The 22,750-nt window shown below is 37.6% G+C and overlaps 1 protein-coding gene and 1 long non-coding RNA gene across 19 annotated transcripts in view; one reads left to right on the top strand and one right to left on the bottom strand.

The window, feature by feature from the left end:
* RBM26 (RNA binding motif protein 26) overlaps window positions 1-22,652 on the bottom strand; it is an 86,590-nt gene extending 63,938 nt beyond the window's left edge. For 11 of the 18 annotated variants that reach the window (XM_059144840.1, XM_059144839.1, XM_059144841.1 and 8 more), the window contains exon 1: window positions 22,122-22,650. In XM_059144840.1, the coding sequence (XP_059000823.1) occupies window positions 22,122-22,192 (71 nt within the window). In that variant the 5' untranslated portion in view covers window positions 22,193-22,650. Of the gene's footprint in view, window positions 1-22,121 lie in introns of all 18 variants that reach the window. The other 7 variants (XM_059144852.1, XM_059144845.1, XM_059144853.1 and 4 more) reach the window with 3 other exon arrangements.
* LOC131814131 (uncharacterized) overlaps window positions 22,612-22,750 on the top strand; it is a 28,709-nt gene continuing 28,570 nt past the window's right edge. Inside the window, exon 1 of the long non-coding RNA XR_009347136.1 lies at window positions 22,612-22,741. This is a non-coding gene — a long non-coding RNA (uncharacterized LOC131814131). The remainder of the gene's footprint in view (window positions 22,742-22,750) is intronic.

Here is a 22,750-nt window from a genome sequence, read left to right as displayed (position 1 = left end):
ACTTTCAAACTAGTAATGACAAAGAAAACAAAAAAGCCAGCCTTCCAGTACATTCTTTCAAAAAGAAGTTTGTTTTGTTTTGCTCAAGTTTCTTGGAGGCTTTAGAAATTCTGTGGAAGATAACTTAAGGAATTTAACCCAAGCTTCCATTTTTGGTAATCTTGAGAAGGTGTAGCTGGAGGTGGCAGTGGAAATTAAAAATTAAATTTGAATATGTTAACTCAGTAACTTTAGAACACGGATATACACCCACATCTGTTCCTACCAAATTTTCACTTTATATTCAAGAAAAATATCTAATCTGCATCAAAGTCATAGTTCTATTATTCTGTACTTGGGATTATTCTTTTAAAAATCCAAATCCCATTACAACAAATATAATACATACACTGAAAAATTCAATTGCCATAGTTTACTATAAAGTTACATTCAATTCAAATAAGGAAGCAACAATAGATTATTTGCATGTAGTAATTAGCTACAGCAAAGGTTAATCATTAAGAATTATCACACCCACTTCGTTCTACAAAATAAAGTCAGGAATACAAAATAAGCATATCTTAACATGATCCATCCATGAGCATCATATAAATCACTTCTTATCACTGCAAACACTTACCACAATACATGTAATTACAACACTGAAAACTATTCAGTCAGGTCTTTCATTCCCTCTCTTAGTCCCAAGAAATAGCAGCAATGTCTTCTTTTCCTGAGATCAGTAGTCCTCAAACATTTTGGTCTCGAGATCGATTTACATGTTAAAAACTACAGAGAACTCTAAAGAGCTTTCATTTAAAAGGACTACATCTATCAATATTTATCGTATTAGGAAAACTGAAAAAATTTAAGTTATTTATAGTTTAAAATAACAACTCAAACAAATTAAATAACAAACCTACAATTTAACATAAGTAGCCCTTTGGGTTGGGGTGGGTGGTAATCAAAAGCAGGAATTTAGTAAATTAATTTTTGAATTAACTTAAAGGCATAGCTGGATCCAGAGGTTCCAATAATAATCACCAGGACCATCTTTCCATTCTGCTTTCCCTTGAATTCATTTTATTTTAAGCAGGCCCCTCCACATGGCAACAAAGATGGCCCTGAGCAGTTCCAGGTTTACATCATTCTGACAGCTAGTGAATCCAAGGAAAGGGAACTGTCTTTCTCTCCTCCTGCATCACACTGCTCCTTGAAAATGACTCATCCTCCCCAGTTGGGGCTAAATCCCTACGCAGGGCAGGGATAGGCAGAGTTCCTTGACTAACAACCTGCCCTGAAACTAAATACCCTACTTTTTTTAAATGAAAAAATACTTCCACAAGAGAATAAAAATTTGGTGAGAAAACAATGTTCCACAATTTTGCAAATACCATTAAATGTCTGGCTTAAAAAAACAATTCTAATATCTTTTTTTATATTCAATCTGTTGGGATATGATATTTTGGCTGAAATACATAAAAAAAAAAAAAAAAAAAAAAATCTGACCTCTCAGGGCGCCTGGGTGGCTCAGTGGGTTGAAGTCTCTGCCTTTGGCTCAGATCATGATCTCAGGGTCCTGGGATCAAGCCCTGCATCGGGCTCTCTGCTCAGCAGGGAGCCTGCTTCCTCCTCTCTCTCTGCCTGCCTCTCTGACTACTTGTGATCTCTGTCTGTCAAATAAATAAATAAAATCTTAAAAAAAAAAATCTGACATCATACAGATAAATAGTTGGAAATGGGAGGACTTCACAGACCTTATGAAAGGTCTCAGGAAAGCTCAGGAGTCCTCCCATCACACTTGAGAACCACTGTTTTAAAACTCATTTTAAAGGATCTGTTAAGGGCGCCCTGGGTTGCTCAGTTAGTTAAGCGTCTGCCTTCAGCTCAGGTCATGATGCCAGGGATCTGGGGCGGAGCTCCGCACTGGGCTCCCTGCTCTACAGGAAGCCTGCTTCTCCCTCTCCCACTCCCCCTGCTTGTGTTCCCTCTCTCCTATCTCTCTGTCCAATAAATAAATAAAATCTTTAAAAAAAAATAAAAAGAAAGTATCTGTTAAGTATGTGATTCAAAGACAAAGTCAATTTCATCTTCTCAAAGATAAGACCAACTAACTCAGATTGGAAAACTCTATGCTGTTCACTAAAAAGAACAGTAGCCCAAACGGCAAACTGAGCACAGACAGGTACGGTTATGGCATCATGTCACAGAACTCTCTCTTAAAAGAAAAGTGGGACTGGAGGTGAAATGCTGATATGGCAGTCCACAACAAAACTCCACATTTAGTCCATGTTTCATATTCCAATTCATCGAAGACTTGAGTTCTCAGGGAAAGGACTCTGGCGTCCAAAGGCCACCGCTTCACTTACTCATAATCACATTCTACCTACTTACAAACCAGAGCTGAGGTAGTTCATCCAGTTACTAGAACAGAAAGAAAGCCAGGAAATATTTTCTTTTTGTGACCAAGAAGAGGCAGAATTATCCAAAAGAAATAGCACTAAAACAAGAAGTTTGGGAAAAACCTAGCTAACTGAACTTTAAAATAATTCGGTATATAACCTGAAAATTAAAAGAATTTCCGCCTACCTATTTTTCAGGAGCCACAGAATCCCCCTTTCTGAACACTCATGAGTAAATTTTAACCCTTTGGAAGAGATAAAAACAAAATTCAACTAAGTAGAAACATTTTACAGATTTTTCCTTAACTGCCAGACCTTAAGATCTGTACACATGTGTGTCCTACTAAATTGTTATTGTGGTATGCTATGCTTGTCTGTTTCCCCTACAGGAAAGGTAACTATGTCTACCTTTTCCCCAGACCCAACTACAAAGTTCTGAGAAGTATCGACTAACTGTCACACTATTTAAGAGCACACTAAATCAAGAGTATCAACTAAACTCACAAAAAACAGCTCTCACTTTAGGTCAAAACCAATTATGACATACTTAAGGTGTACCACCAAGTTCAAAGACCTGTCGCACATATAAAGTCAATAAAATGTCTCTAGCATACTGACAGGTCTTTCCTCATTGCCTTTCCTTCTCATCTCTATCAATACCCAAGTCCCAAGAACATTGCCATTTCTTCTTAACCTCTTGCCAAAGTCCAAATTCAGGCATTTCACAACTCACTCTTAAAGCTACAAGAAAGAACAGCTAACTAATCTTCTCTGCCTGCAAAAGTGCTTAACCTAATCAAACCTCCATACACTCATCATTCTTTAAAAAAAGAAAAAAAATCTGTTAGTTACAGCCCAGATTTAACATATCTTTCCCAGTATACCACAACCTGGTCCCCAAAATGTCCAAACACTTCTGCATGGCCATAAAATCTCATCTTACTCTGAAGCCAACAAAGCCTCTTCCTAACCCAAATGAACAGCCATAATTCCTCACAGAACTGTTCTTCCAATTTTGGCTACTTAATGTCATGAGAAGCTTCAAAGTTTAACAGAATCCAACTTGAGAGAGTACATGAAAAACTTCAGAGACTGAAGATCACTGCAAGTCTATCAATAGTTTTCAAAATGGGACCTATCTCATTCACTATTATAAAGAATTAAACTTTATAAAATGTAAAGTAAATACTAGAGATATCATTAAAGAAAATATAAACATACAAATACAGTTACATTGGCAATTTCTTATAAAATGCCCCCAAAAGGTCTTGAAGTACTTAATACATTTAGAACTATATTATAGACATCAGCATCATGACAGCATGGGTCATTACCTTTTTCTCTCCTCTATGATTTACAACTAACTAGATATCCACAACTGAAGTGGGAGTGGGGGGTAGCACCTCTGCAGAGGACACACAAACACCGGAGAGATCTATCCATCTGCACACCTGAAAGTGAGTGGACTTGACCACAGAGGCTGTAGCAACAGCAGAGAAGGTGGTGGCTGGTCCTGCAGGAAGCCAGCACAACCTTTCCAGCAGAGGAGGTGGTGGGTAAAGGCACAACAGCGGTCTGCCCGACCGCGCATGCTGAAGCTGCAAAAACCAGTTGCTCTCTCCGCAGAGACCACAGTGACTGGGAAGAGGGGAAGGAAAAGGAAGTAGGCAAAGAGAACAGAAGGAAAGGGTCTTTTGCTATAAGCCCTGGGGGACAAGAGGACCACCCAGGACCTCTGGTTATCTTCCCCCCAACAACTTGAGGATCCCCCGCAGACCACTAACATCCCAAAGCCTGAAGTCCTCCCCAAGCTCTGCAGCCACCCTTTGGTCCTTTTTTTTTTTTTCTTTTAAATGAACCTGCTCAACAACCTTAACCATGAAAAGTCAGCTCCGGTAAGAGAAACCAAAGGCTTGTACTACAGCGCCACCTTCTGGGAAACAAGATGAAGGCTCCTAATTACAAATCTGTTGAATTGTTAAGAATCAAAATAAACAAAACCTTACCTAAATAAGAAAGGTGTTTACTACTTTAAATGGAGAAATTGAAGCACTTCCATCAAACACCATGAAAAAACACAGTAATATGGCATCACAATAAAAAATGACAATTTTCCAGTAACTGAACCCAAAGACACGAAATATTGTGATCTAACTTGGAATATAGAACAGCCATTATGAAGAAATTTAATGAGTAACCAGAAAAAACTCAGAAAAACAATTCAGTGATCTCAGGGATAAAATTAACAAACAGAAGGAGTATTTTGCAGGAGAGATTAAAACTAAAAAAAAAAAAATTCTGGGGTGAAAAACTCAATATATGAAGAATGAATTAGAATGTACTAGAAATACAGCAGATCCTACGGAAGAGAGAATTAACACATTCAAGAACAGAAATACGGAAATGATTCAGGTGGAAGAGGAGAAAGAAGTAAGATCTTTAAAAAGTTTTTAAAAAACCAAAAACCAAAAACATACAAACAAAAAAAAACCACCCCAGGTGTTGGCTGGCTCAGTCAGTAAAGCATACCATTGTTGATCTCAGGGTCATCAGTTCAAGCCCCACAATAATAATGGGTATCTCAAAAAAAGAGTGGGAGAAGGGAGCACAGAACATATTTAAATGATAGTTGATAACTTCCTAAACCTAGGGAAATAATTGGATACACAAATCCACAAAGCTAACAGAACACCTTATTACACCAACACAAAAGATCTTCTCCAAGACACATTATATGAAAACTGTCAAAAGTCGACGATAAAGAATTTTAAAGCAGCCCAGGAAAAAAAGCCAGTAACCTACAAAGGTACCCCCATAAGCTATCAGCTGACTTCTCAGCAGACACTCTATAGGTCAAGAGAGAATGGAATGACATATTCAAAACACTGAAACTGGGAAAACCTCTACGTCTCCTTTGTATCTCAAAAATAACTCTGCCAGTGGAATACTCTTGGCTGGTTGTTTTTTATTTTTGAGAGACAACGGAGACATAAAGGTCTTCCCAGACAAATAGAAGTTGACGGAGTTCACTATCATTAGACATGCTCATAAGAAATGTCAAGCGGTGCCTGGGTGGCAGAGCTGGCTAAACGTCCAAGACTTGGTTTCCACTCAGGTGGTAAACTCAGGGTCCTGAGATCAAGCCCTGCATTGGGCTCCATGCTCAGCATGGAGTCTGCTTAAGACTTTCTCTCCCATGCCCACTTGCTCCCTTTCTCTCTCTTTCTAAAATAAATAAATAAATCTTAAAAAAAAAAAAAAAAAAAAAAGGCTAAAAAGAGCTCTTCAAGCTGAAATGGAAAGACCAAAGGACAGAAAAGTCTAATTAAGGTAATAAATAGAATATCCAGAATGAGAATACTGTAACTCTTTTTCAGAACAGTGTATTAAACTCCTCCCTATGGCATAAAGGTTTAAAAAAGCATATTAGGGGTGCCTGGGTGGCTCAGTGGTTTTTTTGTTTTTTTTTGTTTTTGTTTTTGTTTTTAAGATTTTATTTATTTGACAGAGAGAGATCACAAGGTAGAGAGGCAGGCAGAGAGAGAGAGAGGAGGAAGCAGGCTCCCTGCTGAGCAGAGAGCCTGATGCGGGACTCGATCCCAGGACCCTGAGATCATGACCAGAGCCGAAGGCAGAAGCTTAACCCTCTGAGCCACCCAGGCGCCCCTGGCTCCGTGGTTTTTAAAGCCTCTGCCTTCGGCTCAGGTCATGATCCCAGGGTCCCGGGATCAAGCCCCGCATCGGGCTCTCTACTTGACGGGGAGCCTGCTTCCCCCTCTCTCTGCCTGCCTCTCTGCATACTAGTGATCTCTGTCAAATAAATAAAAATTTAAATAAATAAATAAATAAATAAGTAAGTAAAAAGCATATTAAAGGGTCACCTGACTGGCTCAGGTGGTGAAGCATGCAACTCTAGTCTCAGGGTTGTAAGTTTCAGCCTCACATTAGGCATGGAGTCTACTTAACATAAGGAAATAAAAATTTTAAAACAAGTGCATATTAAAAATATAGCTACAACTTGATAATGAAATCACAATATAAAAAGATACAATTTATGATATCAAAAATACAAAAGGGAAGATTAAAAAAATGGAATCTTTATAAGAAAATGAAGATAAATTTTTATTAGCAGAAAATGGCTGCTTGTCTAGATTTTTTATGTAACCTCAAGGTAACCACAAAGCGAAAACCTACAGCAGAGACATGAAACTAAAAAAAAAAAAATGGAAGACTGAGCAAATCACAACGGAAAACCAACTTACAGACAGAAACAAAAGGAAAAACAATGAAAAGAACAAAATAACCAGAAGAAAAAAAGATGAAACAGCTGTAGTAAATCCTTAAATATCAATAATCATCCTAAACATAAATGAACATTAACTCACTAATCAAAACACAGACTGGCTGGATGGATAAAAAAACAAAATCAAACTACAAGAGACTCATTTCCACTCTAAGGACATACACAGGCTCAAAAGTGAAATGACAGGTGGCTCAGTGGGTTAACACCTCTGCCTTCGGCTCAGGTCATGATCTCGGGGTCCTAGGATCGAGTCCCAAGTCAGGCTTTCTGCTCAGCAGGGAGCCTGCTTCCCTTCCTCTCTCTCTCTGCCTGCCTCTGCCTACTTGTGATATCTCTCTCTCTCTCTCTCTCTGTCAAATAAATAAATAAATAAATCTTTAAAAATAATAGTAATAACAAATCAAATACTGTGGGATGCAGCAAAAGCAATTCTGAGAGGAAAATTTATAGCAGTAAATGTATATATTAAAAAATTAGAATATCTCATATAAACAACTTAACTTTACAACTCAAAAGAATAAATTAAGCCCAAAGTTAATAATGACTACAGTAGAAATACATGAAATAAAGACCAGATAAACATCAGAAAGGATTAACAAAACTAAGAGCTGCTTCTTTAAAAAGATAAACAAAACTGATAAATCTTTAGCTAGACTAAGAGGAAAAGAAGTGAATGCTCAAAAATATAATAATAATAATAAAGTAAGAAATGAAAAAAAGGTGCCTGGGTGGCTCAGTCTGTTAAAAAACTGCCTTTGGCTCTGGTCATGATCTCAGGGTCCTGGGATCAAGTTCCACAATGGGTTCCCTGCTCTGCAGGGATCCTGCTTCTCCCTCTGCCTTTGCCCACCCCATCTCTCATGAATAAATAAATAAAACCTTAAAAAAAAATAAAAAAAAGGCATTACAACACAATAGATATTACAGAAATGCATAAAATCTTAAAGTACTATGAATAATTATATGCCAACAAATTATATAAACTAGACAAAATGTATACATCCCTAAAACACACAGCCTACCAAGAATGAATCAGGAAGAAATAGAAAATCTAAACCAGACCAATAATTAGTGAAGAGGTTCAATCAGTAATCAAAAACTCCCAACACAAGAAAATGCCAGGACTGGATGGCTTTACTGGAGAAGTCTCTGATGTATTTAAAGAAGAATTAACTCTTCCAAAATAATACTCATACTTTTCCAAAATAACGAGGAGGGAACACTTCCTGACCCCTTTTATGAGGCTAGCATTACCCTGACACCAAAATTAGATAAGAACACCACAAAAAAACTACACAACAATATCCCTAATGAATACATATGCAAATATCCCCAACAAAGTATCTGCAAACCAAATTCAGGAACATATTAAAGGGATTATATGGCAAAACAAATGGAATTTATCCCTGGGATGGAAAAATGGTTCAACGTATGCAAATCAACAAATGTAAGAAGACACCACTTTAATAAAATAAAAGATAAAAATCACACAATCATCTCAACAGATGCAGAAAAAACATCTGACAGTATACAACATCCCTTCATAATAAAAGACCTTAACAGAGCAGAAAAGAACCATACCTCAACACAATAAAGGCTATCATATAGGACAAACTCACAGCTCACATTATATCCAGTGGAGAAAAACTGAAAGCTTTTCTTCTAAGATTAGGAATAAGGCAATGATGCCCACTCTCACTTCTCCTATTCAATACAGAACCGTAAGTCCTTACTAGAGCAATTAGGCTAGGCAAAAGAATAAGTGGCATCTAAATTGGAAAGTAAAAAATAAAACTATTTCCCAATGACATGATTTAATAAAAAGAAAAAAAGAAAAAAGAAAAGACTCAACCAAAAAGCTTTTGAACTAATCAATGACTTCAGTAAAGTTGCAGAATACAAAATCAAAATACAGAAGTCAATTGCATTTCTTTATACGAATGATGAAACACTGAAAAATGAAGAAAATATCCCTTTTACAATAGCACCCAAAATAATAAAATGCCTAGGAATAAATTTAACAAGTGAAAGATTTGTACAACAAAAACTACAAGACTGTGAAAGAAATCAAAGAAACAAATGGGAAGAGAATCCATGTTCATGGAGCAGAGGAATTAATACTGTGAAATTGTCCATCACTGCTCAAAACAATCTAAAGATTCAGTGAAATCCTGACCAAAATTCCAATAGTATTTTTCAGATAAATAGAACAAACAATTCTAAAACTTTCATGGAAGCACAAAAGACCCTGAATAGTCAAAGCAATAAAAGAAGAACAAAGCTAGGGGCACCATACTTTCTGATTTCAAACTATATTACAAAGTATAGTAATTTTAAGTGTGGTATTGGGATAAAAACAGACACACAGATCAAGAGAACAGAGCCCAAAAATAAACCCATGCAAACATGGTCGATTAATTTATAACAAAGAAGCCAAGAATTTACATTGGGGAAAGGAAAGTCAATAGTCTCTTCAATAAATGCTGAGAAATTTGGAAAGCTGTATGCAAAAAAATAAAACTAGATCAAAAGCTTACACCATATACAAAAATTAACTCAAAATAGATTAAAATACTTAAATTTAAGACCTGAAACAAAGGTCTTAAAGACAATTGGTGGTAAACTCCTTGACAAATGTATTGGCAATGAGTTTTTGAAGTGGACACCAAAAGCAAAAGCAGTAAAAGTATAAACAAGTGGGACTACATCCAACTACAGGCTTCTGTAGAGCAAACAAAATCCTCAACAAAATGAAAGATAACCTGAAGAAAGGGAGATTTTTGTAAACCATAAACTGGAAGGGTTAATATCCAAAGGATATAAAAACTCCATCAACTCAAAAACAAACATTCCAATTAAAAAATTAGAACTAAATAGCCACCTCCCCAAAGAACATCAAAATGGTCAACACACAAGAGAAGATGCTTCATGAATCATCTGGGAAATGCAAATCAAAACAAGGAGAAACTGTCTCACACCTGTTAGAATAGCTACCATCAAGAAGACAAGAAACAACAGATGCTGGTGAAGAGGTAGTGAAAAGAGAACCCTTATACACTATTGGTGGGGAAAAAAAAAGTGGCCCAGCCACTATAAAAAAATAACACAGAGGTCTCAAAAAATTTTTAAAAGAGCATTCAGTCCAACAATTCCTCTTTTGGGTATGTACCCAACAGAAATGAGAATAAGATTTTGATGAGATATATGAATTTCTATTTTTATCACAGCATTATTCACAACAGCCAAGATCTAAAAACAACCCAAATGCCCATCAATATATAAATGAATAAAAAAGATGTGGTACATAAATACAACAGATATTATTCAGCCACAAGAAAGGAAGATATCTTTACTTTTGTGGAAAAAAAAAAAAAAAGATGGACCTTCAGTGCATTATGCTAAGCAAGATAAATCAGACAGAGAAATAGAAGTACTGTATGAATCACTTACATGTGAAATCTAAAAAAAGTTATACCTGTGAAAAAGAGTAAAATGGTGGCTACAATGAGTGAGCAGGTCTGAGAGGCAGGGGTGGGTCATACCAGGCATGATGGTATTTAAGGTCACAACTTGTAATGAGTAATAAATAGGCCACAGAGACCTAATCCACAGTATTATAGACACAGACAATAATACTGTACTATAATTATATAATAAATATCACTACATCGACAGTCATATTAAGATACATAAATGTATTAAAGAGACACACTACACTTTAAAAATTATACAATTTTACTCAGCAAATTTATTCAATTAAAAGAACTGTGTTACAGGTGGGGTTATGGACATTGGGGAGGGTATGTGCTTAGGTGAGTGCTGTGAAGTGTGTAAACCTGGTGATTCAGACCTGTACCCCTGGGGATAAAAATATATGTTTATAAAAAATTTAAAAAAAAACAAAACAAAACTGTATTACAAAGAGCAACAAATGATCTGCTAAACAGCATATTTTAATGCTTTTATGTAGAAATTGTAATCAAGTATCTTTTACTTTTGGTAACTTTTTAAGATTTGTATAAGTCTTAAATTTGTAGAAATGCCTTTTCACAGTAACTTTTAAATTGCCAGTAAGCAATGGAAAATTAATAATTGGAGAATGTGGGCAAAGCAGCAGGGAGTGTCAAAACAGCAGGATGTAGAAAGTTATAAAGTCAAAAACAGACCAGAATTTATACTGACACACTATCTCTCCCTCTGTCACTTTTTAAATGGCTCTCTGAGACAAGAACACTAGATATAGTACTTGCCACAACACAGTACATGACTTCAAAAAATAAGTTAATCTGAACTACCGGATTTATTAAACAATCACCACCAAAAGCACACCTGGCTGAGCTTTCAACACATCTTTTAATGTTAAAAAGGCCTCCAACAGCAGTATTCGATGACATCTGGAAAATAATTCCTCTCTAATGGGAACCAGGAGGGGGGTGGGAAGAGGAGGAGAAACGAAAAAGAGAAGGAAAGGAAAGGGAGAGAGATGGAGAGGGAAGGAAAGAAAAGGAAAGAAGGAAAAGTTAGAGAAAAATAAACTACAAATGGCAAGATGTTCATTGCAGTTATTTATAAAGTAAAAAAACAAACCAAAAAACCTCTAGGAAATGAACTAAATCACAAGTAAAAATATGGCTAAGTAAAGTATGGCAGAGCTACTCAAAACTGGAATCAGCCATTTCAAAGGTATAAAGAATACATATTAATATTAAAAGTGCTAGGGTGAGCAGTGTGAAGAGGACTTTAACTTTTCATTTCAAAGCCTTCTGGCAAGTTTTCTTTCTTGCAACTATGTGCAGGTATTTAATACATTAAGAAAATAAGCTAATTTTTTTTTCTAGAAAGTAATGCCCACGTCTTAGGTAAAACACTATTAAAGTAAATGATATAGTATATTCACATAATGTAATACTATGGAACCACTGGGCAGAACAGGAAACTAAAGAACATACTCACATGGGAGGATATGCAGAGTGTCTGCTACCCATATCACTTACAGTAGCATATAAACAACATGATCCTGCCCATGTTTAAAAATTACAGTTCATCCTGGAACAACGCAAAGGTTAAGGGTGACAACTCCCACACAGTCAAACATCTGTATAACTTTGACTCCCCCAAATTTTAACTCTACTAACCTACTGCTACCAGAAACCTTACCAATATAAATTAACACAAATTTCGTATGTTATATATAATTATATACTGTATTTTTACAATAAAATAAGCTAGATGAAAGAAAATATTGAGTTATTAGAAAAATACATTCACAGTACTGTAAAACATTCATGTGTAAGTGGATCCATGCAATTTAATTGGTTTCTTTCTTTCTTTCTTTCTTTCTTTTTTTTTGGAGAGAGAGAAAGAGAGCATGAGCAGGGTGAGGGGCAGAAGGAGAAGCCTGCTCAGCAGAGCCCGACTTGGGGTTTGATCCCAGAACTCTGGGAAAGTTCTGGGATCAAAGGCAGATGCTTAACCAACTGAGCCACCCAGGCACCCTGGACTCATACAATTTAAACCAGTGATATTCAGGGTCAACTGCATATACCTACATAAACACAGTATATGTATGTTTATTTTTATAAATATACAATTATGTTGATCTTTTTACATACGATATCAAGATGGGGTTAGGAAGACTCACTTTTGGGTTATATTCCTATACTCTATGAGTTTTTATTAAAACAAGTATGTATTATTTTTAATTAAAAAGAAAAATTCTGTTAAATTAACTAATCAGTACTAAAAAAAATAGCATGGGTATTATTATAACTATATAGCATGCACCTGACAATGGACTACTACTCAGCAGTAAAAAGGAAAAACTAAGATACATGCAACAATATGGATAAATCTCATGAACATTCTGAGAAGTAAAAAGAAGTCCTGCTTAAAAGAGCACCTAATCTAAAATTCCATTTAAATGAACTTCCATAACAAGCAAAACTAATATACAGTGGGAAAAAATCAGAACAGTGATTATTTCTACGGGTAAATGGTAGCATGGGATGGGGAATGAGGAAACTTTCCAGAATGATGGGAATGTTCTTTATTTTGACAGGGAATTGAGTTACAAAGATGTATACATTTGCAAAACTCATCAAAGGATACAGTATAAGATCTGTGCACACTATTATATAAAGACTGTATCAGGGGCGCCTGGGTGGCTCAGTGGGTTACGCCACTGCCTTCGGCTCAGGTCATGATCTCAGGGTCCTGGGATCGAGTCCCGCATTGGGCTCTCTGCTCAGCAGGGAGCCTGCTTCCTCCTCTCTCTCTGCCTGCGTCTCTGCCTACTTGTGATCTCTCTCTGTCAAATAAATAAATAAAAATCTTAAAAAAAAATAAAAAAATAAAGACTGTATCAAACTTCTTTTAAAACTATAAATAATGAGGGGCGCCTGGGGGGCTCAGTGGGTTAAAGCCTCTGCCTTTGGCTCAGGTCATGATCCCAGGGTCATCCAGCCTGCTCAGCAGGGAGCCTGCTTCTTCCCCTCTCTCTGCCTGCCTCTCTGCCTGCCTCTCTGCCTGCCCATGATCTCTCTCTATCAAATAAATAAATAAAATCTTAAAAAGGGGGGGGGGGGGCGCCTGGGTGGCTCAGCTGGTTAAAGCCTCTGCCTTCAGCTCAGGTCATGATCCCAAAGTCCTGGGATCAAGCCCTGCATCAGGCTCTCTACTCAGCAGGGAGCCTGCTTCCTCCTTTCCTCTCTGCCTGCCTCTCTGCCTACTTGTGACCTCTACCTATCAAATAAATAAAATCTTTAAAATAAAAAAAAAAAGTGGTGTGTTTGGGGCACCTGGGTGACTCAGTGGGTTAAGCCTCTGCCTTTGGCTCAGGTCATGATCCCAGCGTCCTGGAATGGAGCCCCACATGGGGCTCTCTGCTCAGCAGGGAGCCTGCTTCCTCCACTCCCTTCTCTCTGCCTGCCTCTCTACTTGTGATCTCTGTCAAATAAATAAATAAATAAATTTTTAAATAAATAAATAAAACTATAAATACTGAACTCTAATGATATGCATAAGTACTTAGCAGTAAGTTCACTAACATCTGCAATTTACTTTAAAATATGTCAAAGAGGACGCCTGGTGGTTCAGTGGTTTAAAGCCTCTGCCTTTGGCTCAGGTCATGATCCCAGGGTCCTGGGATCAAGCCCCACATCGGGCTCTCTGCTACACGGGGAGCCTGCTTCCTCCTCTCTCTCTGCCTGCCTCTCCGCCTACTTGTGATCTCTGTCAAATTAAATAAATAAATAAATAAAATATATCAAAGAAGGACAGGGCAAGTACACTAAAATATTAACAGCAGAATCAAAGAGATGGGTATACATGGGTGTGTCATGTGGTAAATATATACACTGTAGTACTTTTTGTCCAGTTCATCAATACAGATGATTAAATTATAGTATATCTATTACATTAAAATACTACGTAACCTTAACAAAAAGGAAACACTTTTATGTATTATATGGAATGATATCCAAGTATGATACCAATTGTGTACAAAGGAGAAAGAAGAATACATAAACATACCTGCTTACGTGTTGGTAAAATATCTCAGGAAGAATCACTCAGTAAACAGACCTCAAGTGAATTCCATTTCACACACACACACACAATATTAAATATGACCCCAAGTTAAAAATAAACTTTCACCTGTTTGAGAAGTTACTATTTGTAGCCTAAAAGGACTGTTCCACAGAAATAAGGCAGCGGGAGTAAGTAAGTGACTAAGTTTGGTAGGAAGGGCTTATACCATCCATTCATTTCTCCCCTTCTCTTTTCTCTGGGACTAAGGAAGCAGGAGGAAGGAAAAAATATTCCTAGAAGCTTTTTAGCTCAAGCTTAAATTAGTCATTCCTGATGTGTAGACACCAAACACTGGAATATCTGACTTCCTATTTTGCTCATAATAGTACCTCTGTCTTTTGATTTATATGCATATAAAATAATTTTATTTGAGAACTATTGTAAGAAAAGACAAGGATGTGCTAAAACATACAGAAAATGCTAAATCCATTTTAACTACTCAGCACTCAGATGAAAAAGCCAAAAAAGGTCGAGCAGCAAAACGTGGTAATGAGAGTCAACTCAACAAAAGTTAAAGGGATAAGGAAGATAATGAAAAATATTTTAACCAATAATTAAGCATAGAAAAGTTCTTTTTTTAAAAGATTTTATTTATTCATTTAGAGAGACATAGCGAGAGAGGGAACACAAGCAGGGGGAGAGGGAGAAGCAGGCTTCCTGCTGAGGAGGGCACCTGATGCTGGGCTCACCTGAGCTGAGGACAGATGCTTAAGGACTTAAGACACCCAGGGGCCTCTAGAAAAATTCTTCTACCAGCTGTAAAATTCATCAGACTAGAATTATCATACAGCATTCTTTTCTGGGCAGCTCCATGGAGGCCCACAGCTTACACATAACAGAATTCAAAAATACTTTGAGTAAATGTTATTATTTTTCAGTGTCCTTTCCCCCTTAAAAAAAAAAAATCACTTAGGCTTTACATAATCTGAAAGTGCTATGAAGTAAAACTAAAGAGAAACAGACAGAGAGATTAGTAACTTTTCAAATTGCTCACACATCTGCTGCTCGGAAATAAAATTCTCATTGAAGTATGGTAGATTTTAGAGTTTACATTTCTCTCTCCTTAGGTTATGATTACCCAAACTAGAAATTTCAACCAGTGCATTTAATTTATGACACACAAGGCACTCTGCTGTGTGCTGTATACGACAAGAAGACAGTTAAATCTTATGATTTGGAGTCCACTTTCAAGGACCTAAGATTCTAATAATGAAGCTAAAGTAGTAAGAATTAATTACTAAACAAGTAAGCAAGTGATGAATGTCATAATTGATGCAAACTAGTGCTAGGAGAAAAGAGTCATGTCACTCCTTCCAGATGGATGGATCCTAACATTCTGGAAGAACTGGCATCATCCTTCACCTTTAATTTCAACATATATAAAGGAAATGGAGAAAGGCAGTATACCATAACATGCAACAAAGCTCTGAAATCAAAATATCTTGTTTGGAATCCTTTCTCCATTATTTATCAGCTATGAATGAACCGTATTACTTAATCTGCCTAAGACTTAATTTCCTCATTATTTAAAACTGAAATAACAGAATCTAGATCACATTCAATGAATACACAATGATTAGTATATGATAAGCACTCAATGAATGTTACCCTCTAAAAGTCTGGAAAAGGGGACAGTATAAACAATGTGATATAGAAAAAAGATCAGCTTTGCTGAAATTAAGACCCACCAAAAAAAATGGGAAGACAAAACTGGAAAGATAAGCAGATTATACATTTTGAATCCTAAGCCAAAATGTATGCAATTTATTTAGGAATGCTAAAGATTTTGATTAAATGAAAGCATATAACCAAGACTGAGCATCCAGGTAGGAACTAAGGGGAAGAAAAAAAAAAAAAACCTGCAAAAGTTTAGATAAGGAGTGTGAGGCCCCCTATTGCAATGTCATTAGTGACAATTATTAAAAGAGATAGAACCCAATGATTAACTGAAGGGGGAAAAGATGAAGGGAGGAAAAACTAAAAAATAAAATTTCAAGCCTAGAAAATTTGAGCAAATGAAATGGAAATTAGTAAATTCAGAGAACTTTTATTTTCAGAAATGTAGTTTGAAGTTCAGATGGGAGAACCAGGTGGATAAACAGCTAGCAACTGGAATAAGACTCTGAAGAGAGGTTATGCCTAAACATACATATGTGAAAAATGATGTAGAGATTAGAGGTTCTCTTGGAAAAGATCCGAAATTCAAAGCAAATTTATATACAGCATATGCAATATCCTAAGGAAGGAAGTCTTTAATCAAACTTTCAAAGACTCCAACACACACACACACACACACACACACACACACACACACAGTTTTTAAGAACCACTGGAACAGATTATAATGGAAACTATCCATGGGAATGAACATGAATGAGATGACAGAAGTAGAAATAGTTGAGAAGAAAAAAAGCATGAAAAAAGAACTTGGAAAAAATATAACTAAAAGGCAAGAAAAAGAACTGAAAAGGACAGCTGATTTGAGAAGAAAGAGAAGTATTAGGGATTTAAGATAGAAGTTTAAAAAAAAAAGGCAGCATCAGCACTGCTTAGTGTTTTATATATATAGGACAAAGAATATAAAATTTATATAAAATCTCTACATTTAATAAATTCATTGGTAATACTGAGGTAAGCAATTTTGTGTGTAAGGAAGAAGAAACTAAATGAAAAAGGAAACTAAATGGTTGGGGACAAAGGAGGGAAAAATTAAAAACTGACTACTATTTCTAGATTTACTAGTGAAAGGAAAAGCTAACATGAAAATTACTGGAAGAAAAGTATTATTTTATTTTTTTGTTTTGTTTTTGCTGCAATTGTTGCTGAGTTTTTCTTCCTTAAGGACTAGGAAATTGACTTTCTATGCCAAAAGGAGTCTGTAAAAAGAGAAAGTTTAAAGGAGGGAAAGAGGAATAAAAGTTCAGCAGTGAAAAGATCACCTTTCAAATTCTTCCTGTAAAACAGGAACAAAAATCATTTTAATGTGGTAAGAAAGGTATAGCTAACAAGTGTGGGTGAGGGGGAAAAAGACTACAAAAATTCTGAAGAAGTTTCTTTCTTAAACTGTAAAGCACTGATAACCATAATGCTTTCGAACTTTGCTCCTTTATAACGGCAGCTAGTATTATGAAAATGTAATAGGATAAAAAGTGCATACAGTAAGAGGGCAGAATACACTATACTGTGTAGCAGTAAATTAAGTACATGGCTCCAGAGGCAAAAAAGCGTGAGTTTAAATTACTGTGTGACTCTGGACAAGTACCTTAACTTTGTGCCAGAGTGTCTTCACTTGCAAAATGGAGGTCTCCTTACCTCTCAGAACTTGGAAATAATAGAAAACTATCAACAATGCATACAAATGCAGGTGTAGTGGCAGCAGCAGTGGTCGTAATAAAAGTAACCTATTTATGTTTAATCAAGCAGTATTTAAGGAAAGACAGAAGGGCTAGGCTCCTAAAAATGTGTCTCAAGGGTTGTTGGGTGGCTCATCGGAGAAGCATCCAACTCTTGGTGGCTCAGGTCATGATCCCAGGGTTGTGAGATGAGCTGGCAGGGCTCCAAGCTCAGTAGGGAGTCCGCTTAAGATTCTCTTTTCTCCCTCTCCCTTTCCTCACGGTGACCATCTCAGGCCGTGGCTCTCTAATTAATTTAGAAATCTTGAAAAAAAAAAAAAAAAAAGTGTCTCATTTCGTTCAACTGCAGAAGGAAATAAGTATAATTCCCCCTATTATACCAATAAGGAAAAGGGAGGTTCATTTGGCTAGATTACTCAGTAAGTGGCAGAACTTAGATGTGAACACTAGTTTATATGGTTACAAAACTTGGCTTCTTTCCACTACACAACATTAACTCCCCAGCACTACATAGCAGCAGGAACACAAAACTATGCATTCTGTTCTTTACTACTAACCTCACAAAATCTGGGCACATCATTAAGTCTATCTGCCTTTCCATCGTCTGAAAAATTAAGGAGTATTTTTTAATTTGATTTGATTTTGAAGTTTCTCTCTGGCTAAAAAAGTCTATGATTTTATTAAGTTACCCATTTAGTGATGTATAAACTCATAAAAAGTTTCAAAATACAGCAGAAAACCTTCTTTATTTAAAAAACAAAAACAGAAAAATTGCACACACACACACACACACACACACACAGAGCTTAAAATTTTTTTCCAGGACTTCCCATTAGCAAAAAGAAATAAATGTTAAAGACAAGACCAACATCTAATTTCATTTTATTATAGCAAGTATGACTAAGCAAATGCTTGAGAGAACAAAATATCAATCTTAAGTATTTCAAGATGCCAGTTTTAACACCTACATTTTCAATGGGGGGAAAAACAAAACTCAGAGCCCTGACACATCTACAGACCTTATAATCAAATAACAAGCAGATTTACCGACTTTTATTTCATGCCAAAATACTGCAACCAGGCTGGGGATTTGTTTGTTTTCATGTCAATCTGAAAACTCCTGCACTAAAAGCCCTCCCCAGCTTCCCACTATCTTTCAATTAACATCCAAAATCCTTAACATGACTCAACAAAGTCCTGAATGATCCAGCTCCTCTCTCTCTGGAGCTATCCTCTGCTAGTCTTCCCTTTGCTCTTTTTTTCAATTTCTTTCATTTCCCCCAAGACACTTTTTTTCTTTCATTTTAAGGCTTTCATAAATCTGTTCTTCAAAACCTAGAATGCCTTCACAGCTCTCCCACTGTTTTGCCCTAGCAAACTGATCCTCATCCTTTTAAGCTAAGATCAAATATTATGCCAGCAAAAGCCCTTCTTGACCTTCCAAACATACATTTCACAGCATTCTGGACTTCACAATACTCAAAGCTCTTCACAAAACTCAACATCTGTCTTCCCTGCTAAATAGTAAACAATATGAATATAGTTATTTCAGGTCGTTTCCCAATATCTCCAATATCTAACACACCGCAAAGTACAGATTAAGTACTCAATGTTTACTGAATTAACATTGAAAATGCAGGGGAAGTCCAAAACCATGAGATATTTTACTAGCACAGGTAGCTAGAAAGTTCCATACAAGTTTTGAATTACATCTTCACCCTGGGCCTTCAAATATCCTCCTTCAAATAAGTGCTATTTGGCAATTACACTTTTAAAGTAACGCCAAAAAAATCCCTTTAGATAACACATCCTAAAGTTTCACAAAACCAAGGCTAGAAACCACAAGTCTTAAGCAAATAGAATCAGCTTTAAAAGTTATCGAGAACTCACCTAAAATGCAATGAAAGGACAGGAACTTGGATAAGGGCTCAATTTTACCACAGCAATGTACATTATGAAAGGGCCAATCCCAATTCCTACCACTGTCTAGGCTGTACTAGCAGCCTTATTTATCCTAACAGTAATGACTGCAGTGCTACAGTCATCTAAGTAAGCTATAAGATATCTGAAACATACTTTATTAAAACTGAATAAAAGTCACAAGCATACACTACGTAACTATAATCTTCTTTTAGGTTACAGTATAACATATAGAGATGTTAAATCACTATGTTGCTTACCTGAAACTAATATAACATTGTGTGTCAACTGTAACTCAAAAATTTCTTTAAAAAGGAATGCTATTTAAACTCAAAAAAATTTTTTTACACTTTCTGTTCATCTAATACCATCGAGTGCTAATTACAAACCAGGCAGTGTCTAAAGATTAATACGTATTATTTCCCCATACAGATGAGGAAACGGGACACACTGAGTTAAGTAATTTACCCAATATTACACAGCTGGTAGGTGGCAGAGGCAAAATTCAAAGTCAGCCATTCTGACTCTGAAGTTCATCCTCTAAACCACTACAACCACTGTTGCACTCTCTCTCTCTCCATCCTGAAATAAGGCTTCTATCTGGACCATCTCACTTCAAAGAAACTATTTTGCTAAGGTCACCAATGACTCCTACCTTTCCCAACTTAAGGGCCACTTATCTGCCTCACCTTTTTCATCCACTCTGCAGCATCTCATCAAGTTGACAACCCACCTCTCTTATCATACATTTGTTTCGTAAGTACCATAAATCTCAGACTCGAGATCTACCTCAAATGTGGGCCCTCATTTCTTCCCTATCAACATTCTGACTAGGAAATCTCCCACAATTCCATAGTTTCAAATACTCTCTGCATGACTCTTTTCTTTCTCTAGTCCTACGTGAGTTCTAGACTCAACCCAACCACCTCTTAAATATCTAACTTGAATGTGTAACAAACACCACTTACCTCCCCTCAACCTGTTCTCCCCCAGCCTTCTCCATCATCACCCATCCAGCTGTTTAGGCTAACCTCTTAGTCATTATCCTTGATTTCCCTTTCCCTTATCTCCCACATCCATTCCAACAGCAAGGTTCATCAGATCTACTTATAAATCATATTTTGTTCTGCCTCCATTACCATTTTAATACAAACGACCTACATTTCTGCCTACAGTGCCCTTCAGAATAGTCTTCTCATTCTTGCCCCCTTAGTCTCCGCAAAGCAAGCGGTGTTAAAATCAAATCAATCCCTGCTTGCTTTAAATTATCTAAGTTCTCACTGTATTTTAAATAAGATCCTAGGTCTTGACCATGACCTCACAGAACCTAAATAATGTGCTCCTGACTAATTCTCCAACCTCCTGTTACTCCATTCTCTCCCCCATCACAATGTTCCTTGCAGCCAGCGTTGCCTTCCTTCTCTTCTGGAACACACCGTGATCATATCTGCTACAGGGCCTTTGCACTTGCTGTTCCTTCTACAAGGAACAGTCTTTCTCCTGACTTTGACACAGATGGTATCTTCTCCTCCCTCAGGGTTGCTCAAAAGCTACCTCCTGCGAAAGGCCTTCTAATCAGTCTTTTATATGACCCTCTATTATTACAACCGTCACTGCTATTTCAATCTGGAATTACCTTATTTCTTTAATACTCATTTACTACTGTCTTCTCAACTTTGTAATTTAAAAGCTCTATCACCAAAGCTTCCCACAATATACAGCAGGCACTTAATAAACTTATTAAATGAATGGATTTTCCCTCTTTCATTTTGTTTATTGTAAATCAACTAATTTTGATAAAGCACCTGACCCATGATGTATTTTATATGTATTAAAAGTTAAATCCTTAAAACACTCTTATTTTTTCCAAAATAAAACATTCCAGCATTCTGAACCACCCCCCCCCCACACACACACACACAAACAACTGAGTCCATCTACAGCATCCCACTTAAACGTGCCAAATATACCATATGGATAAATAACATTTTCTTCCTCCTCTCCAAGCTAACAAATCTGCTAGTGGGAAAAGGGAATCTTACTGGGCAGCTTAGCACCTGTTACATCTTCAATCAGTTAAGGGAGGTGCGGGTGAGCCAGATAGCACATGGGAAACGTGGCCTTTCTTTCGGGGACTATATTTAGGTAAAACGTGAATGGCTTACATTAGAACTGTCCTAACCCCTAACTAGGGCCAGTCACTTCATTTAAAGAAACAAGGTAAAACAGTCTGTGGGCAAGAGGTTATGCTCGGGTTCACTAAAAGAAAAGAAACCGATTTGAGGGCCCTCACCAAATGTGTGTGTAGACTGGGATCGGTCTACATATAACGGGAAAACAAGGGAAGGAGGTATCAGTTGGAGGACCAACTCAGCGGTATGATAAAGGTCAGCTCAGGCTCTCTGGGGAATCCTGAACCTGTAAGACAGGGTGGAAATGGGGAAAACACAAAACCCGGGGATCTATGTTCCCCGCTTCGGCCTCCATCACAGGCACTTCGGGCAACTGCACAGATCTCTCTGTGTCCGCCTATCTCCCACTTTCAACCCTGCAAGGAGAGAGCCCCCGGATACTCACATGGGCTCGAGAGTCTTGCTGAGCCAGGACTTGAGTGCCTCGAAGTTTTCAATGATCATTTTAGAAACCATCCACAGCGGCCCCGAGGCCCGTCACACTCCTCTGCCCGCCCAGGTCGCGGCCGCTACAGCCGCCGCTGCCCCCGCCCCCTCCTCCGCGCGCCTCCCGCGTGGGCCGCGGTGGGAGGCGCCGGTGGCAGGTTCCCGCGAGCCCCGATCAGCGAACAGCTCTGCGGGTACCGTCGCAGGCCGCGAATCCACGGGGTGCCAGGAGCTCCCCGTCCCCGGACCCCGACTGAGGCAGCAACGGTTTGCCCGGGCCCTCCCCCTTCCCTCCACCCGAGCAAATCTTGAACCGGGAGCGCGACACGCGCCTAGATCCGGGCTTTCACTCAGCCTCGGGATCAGGTGGTGTTGGCAACGCAGAACAGGCAAAAGTGAAGAAAAGCGAAGACGAAGGGCAGCTCAATGGGAACGATTCGGGGGGTCTTCCCGGCTCCCAGCACCCCCAAGAAGATGGCTGCCGATAAATCTCGCGAGAATTGATGAAGTCTCGCGGTGACTCCCGGAGCCTGCTGGGAAGAGACGTAAGATCGGCGGAGAGCAAGCTGGTTGAGTGCGGTACTTCGA

This window comes from Mustela lutreola, chromosome 13, assembly GCF_030435805.1.
Source record: "Mustela lutreola isolate mMusLut2 chromosome 13, mMusLut2.pri, whole genome shotgun sequence".
NCBI classification, from domain to species: domain Eukaryota; kingdom Metazoa; phylum Chordata; class Mammalia; order Carnivora; family Mustelidae; genus Mustela; species Mustela lutreola.
This window is presented reverse-complemented; position numbering and strand designations above follow the sequence as displayed.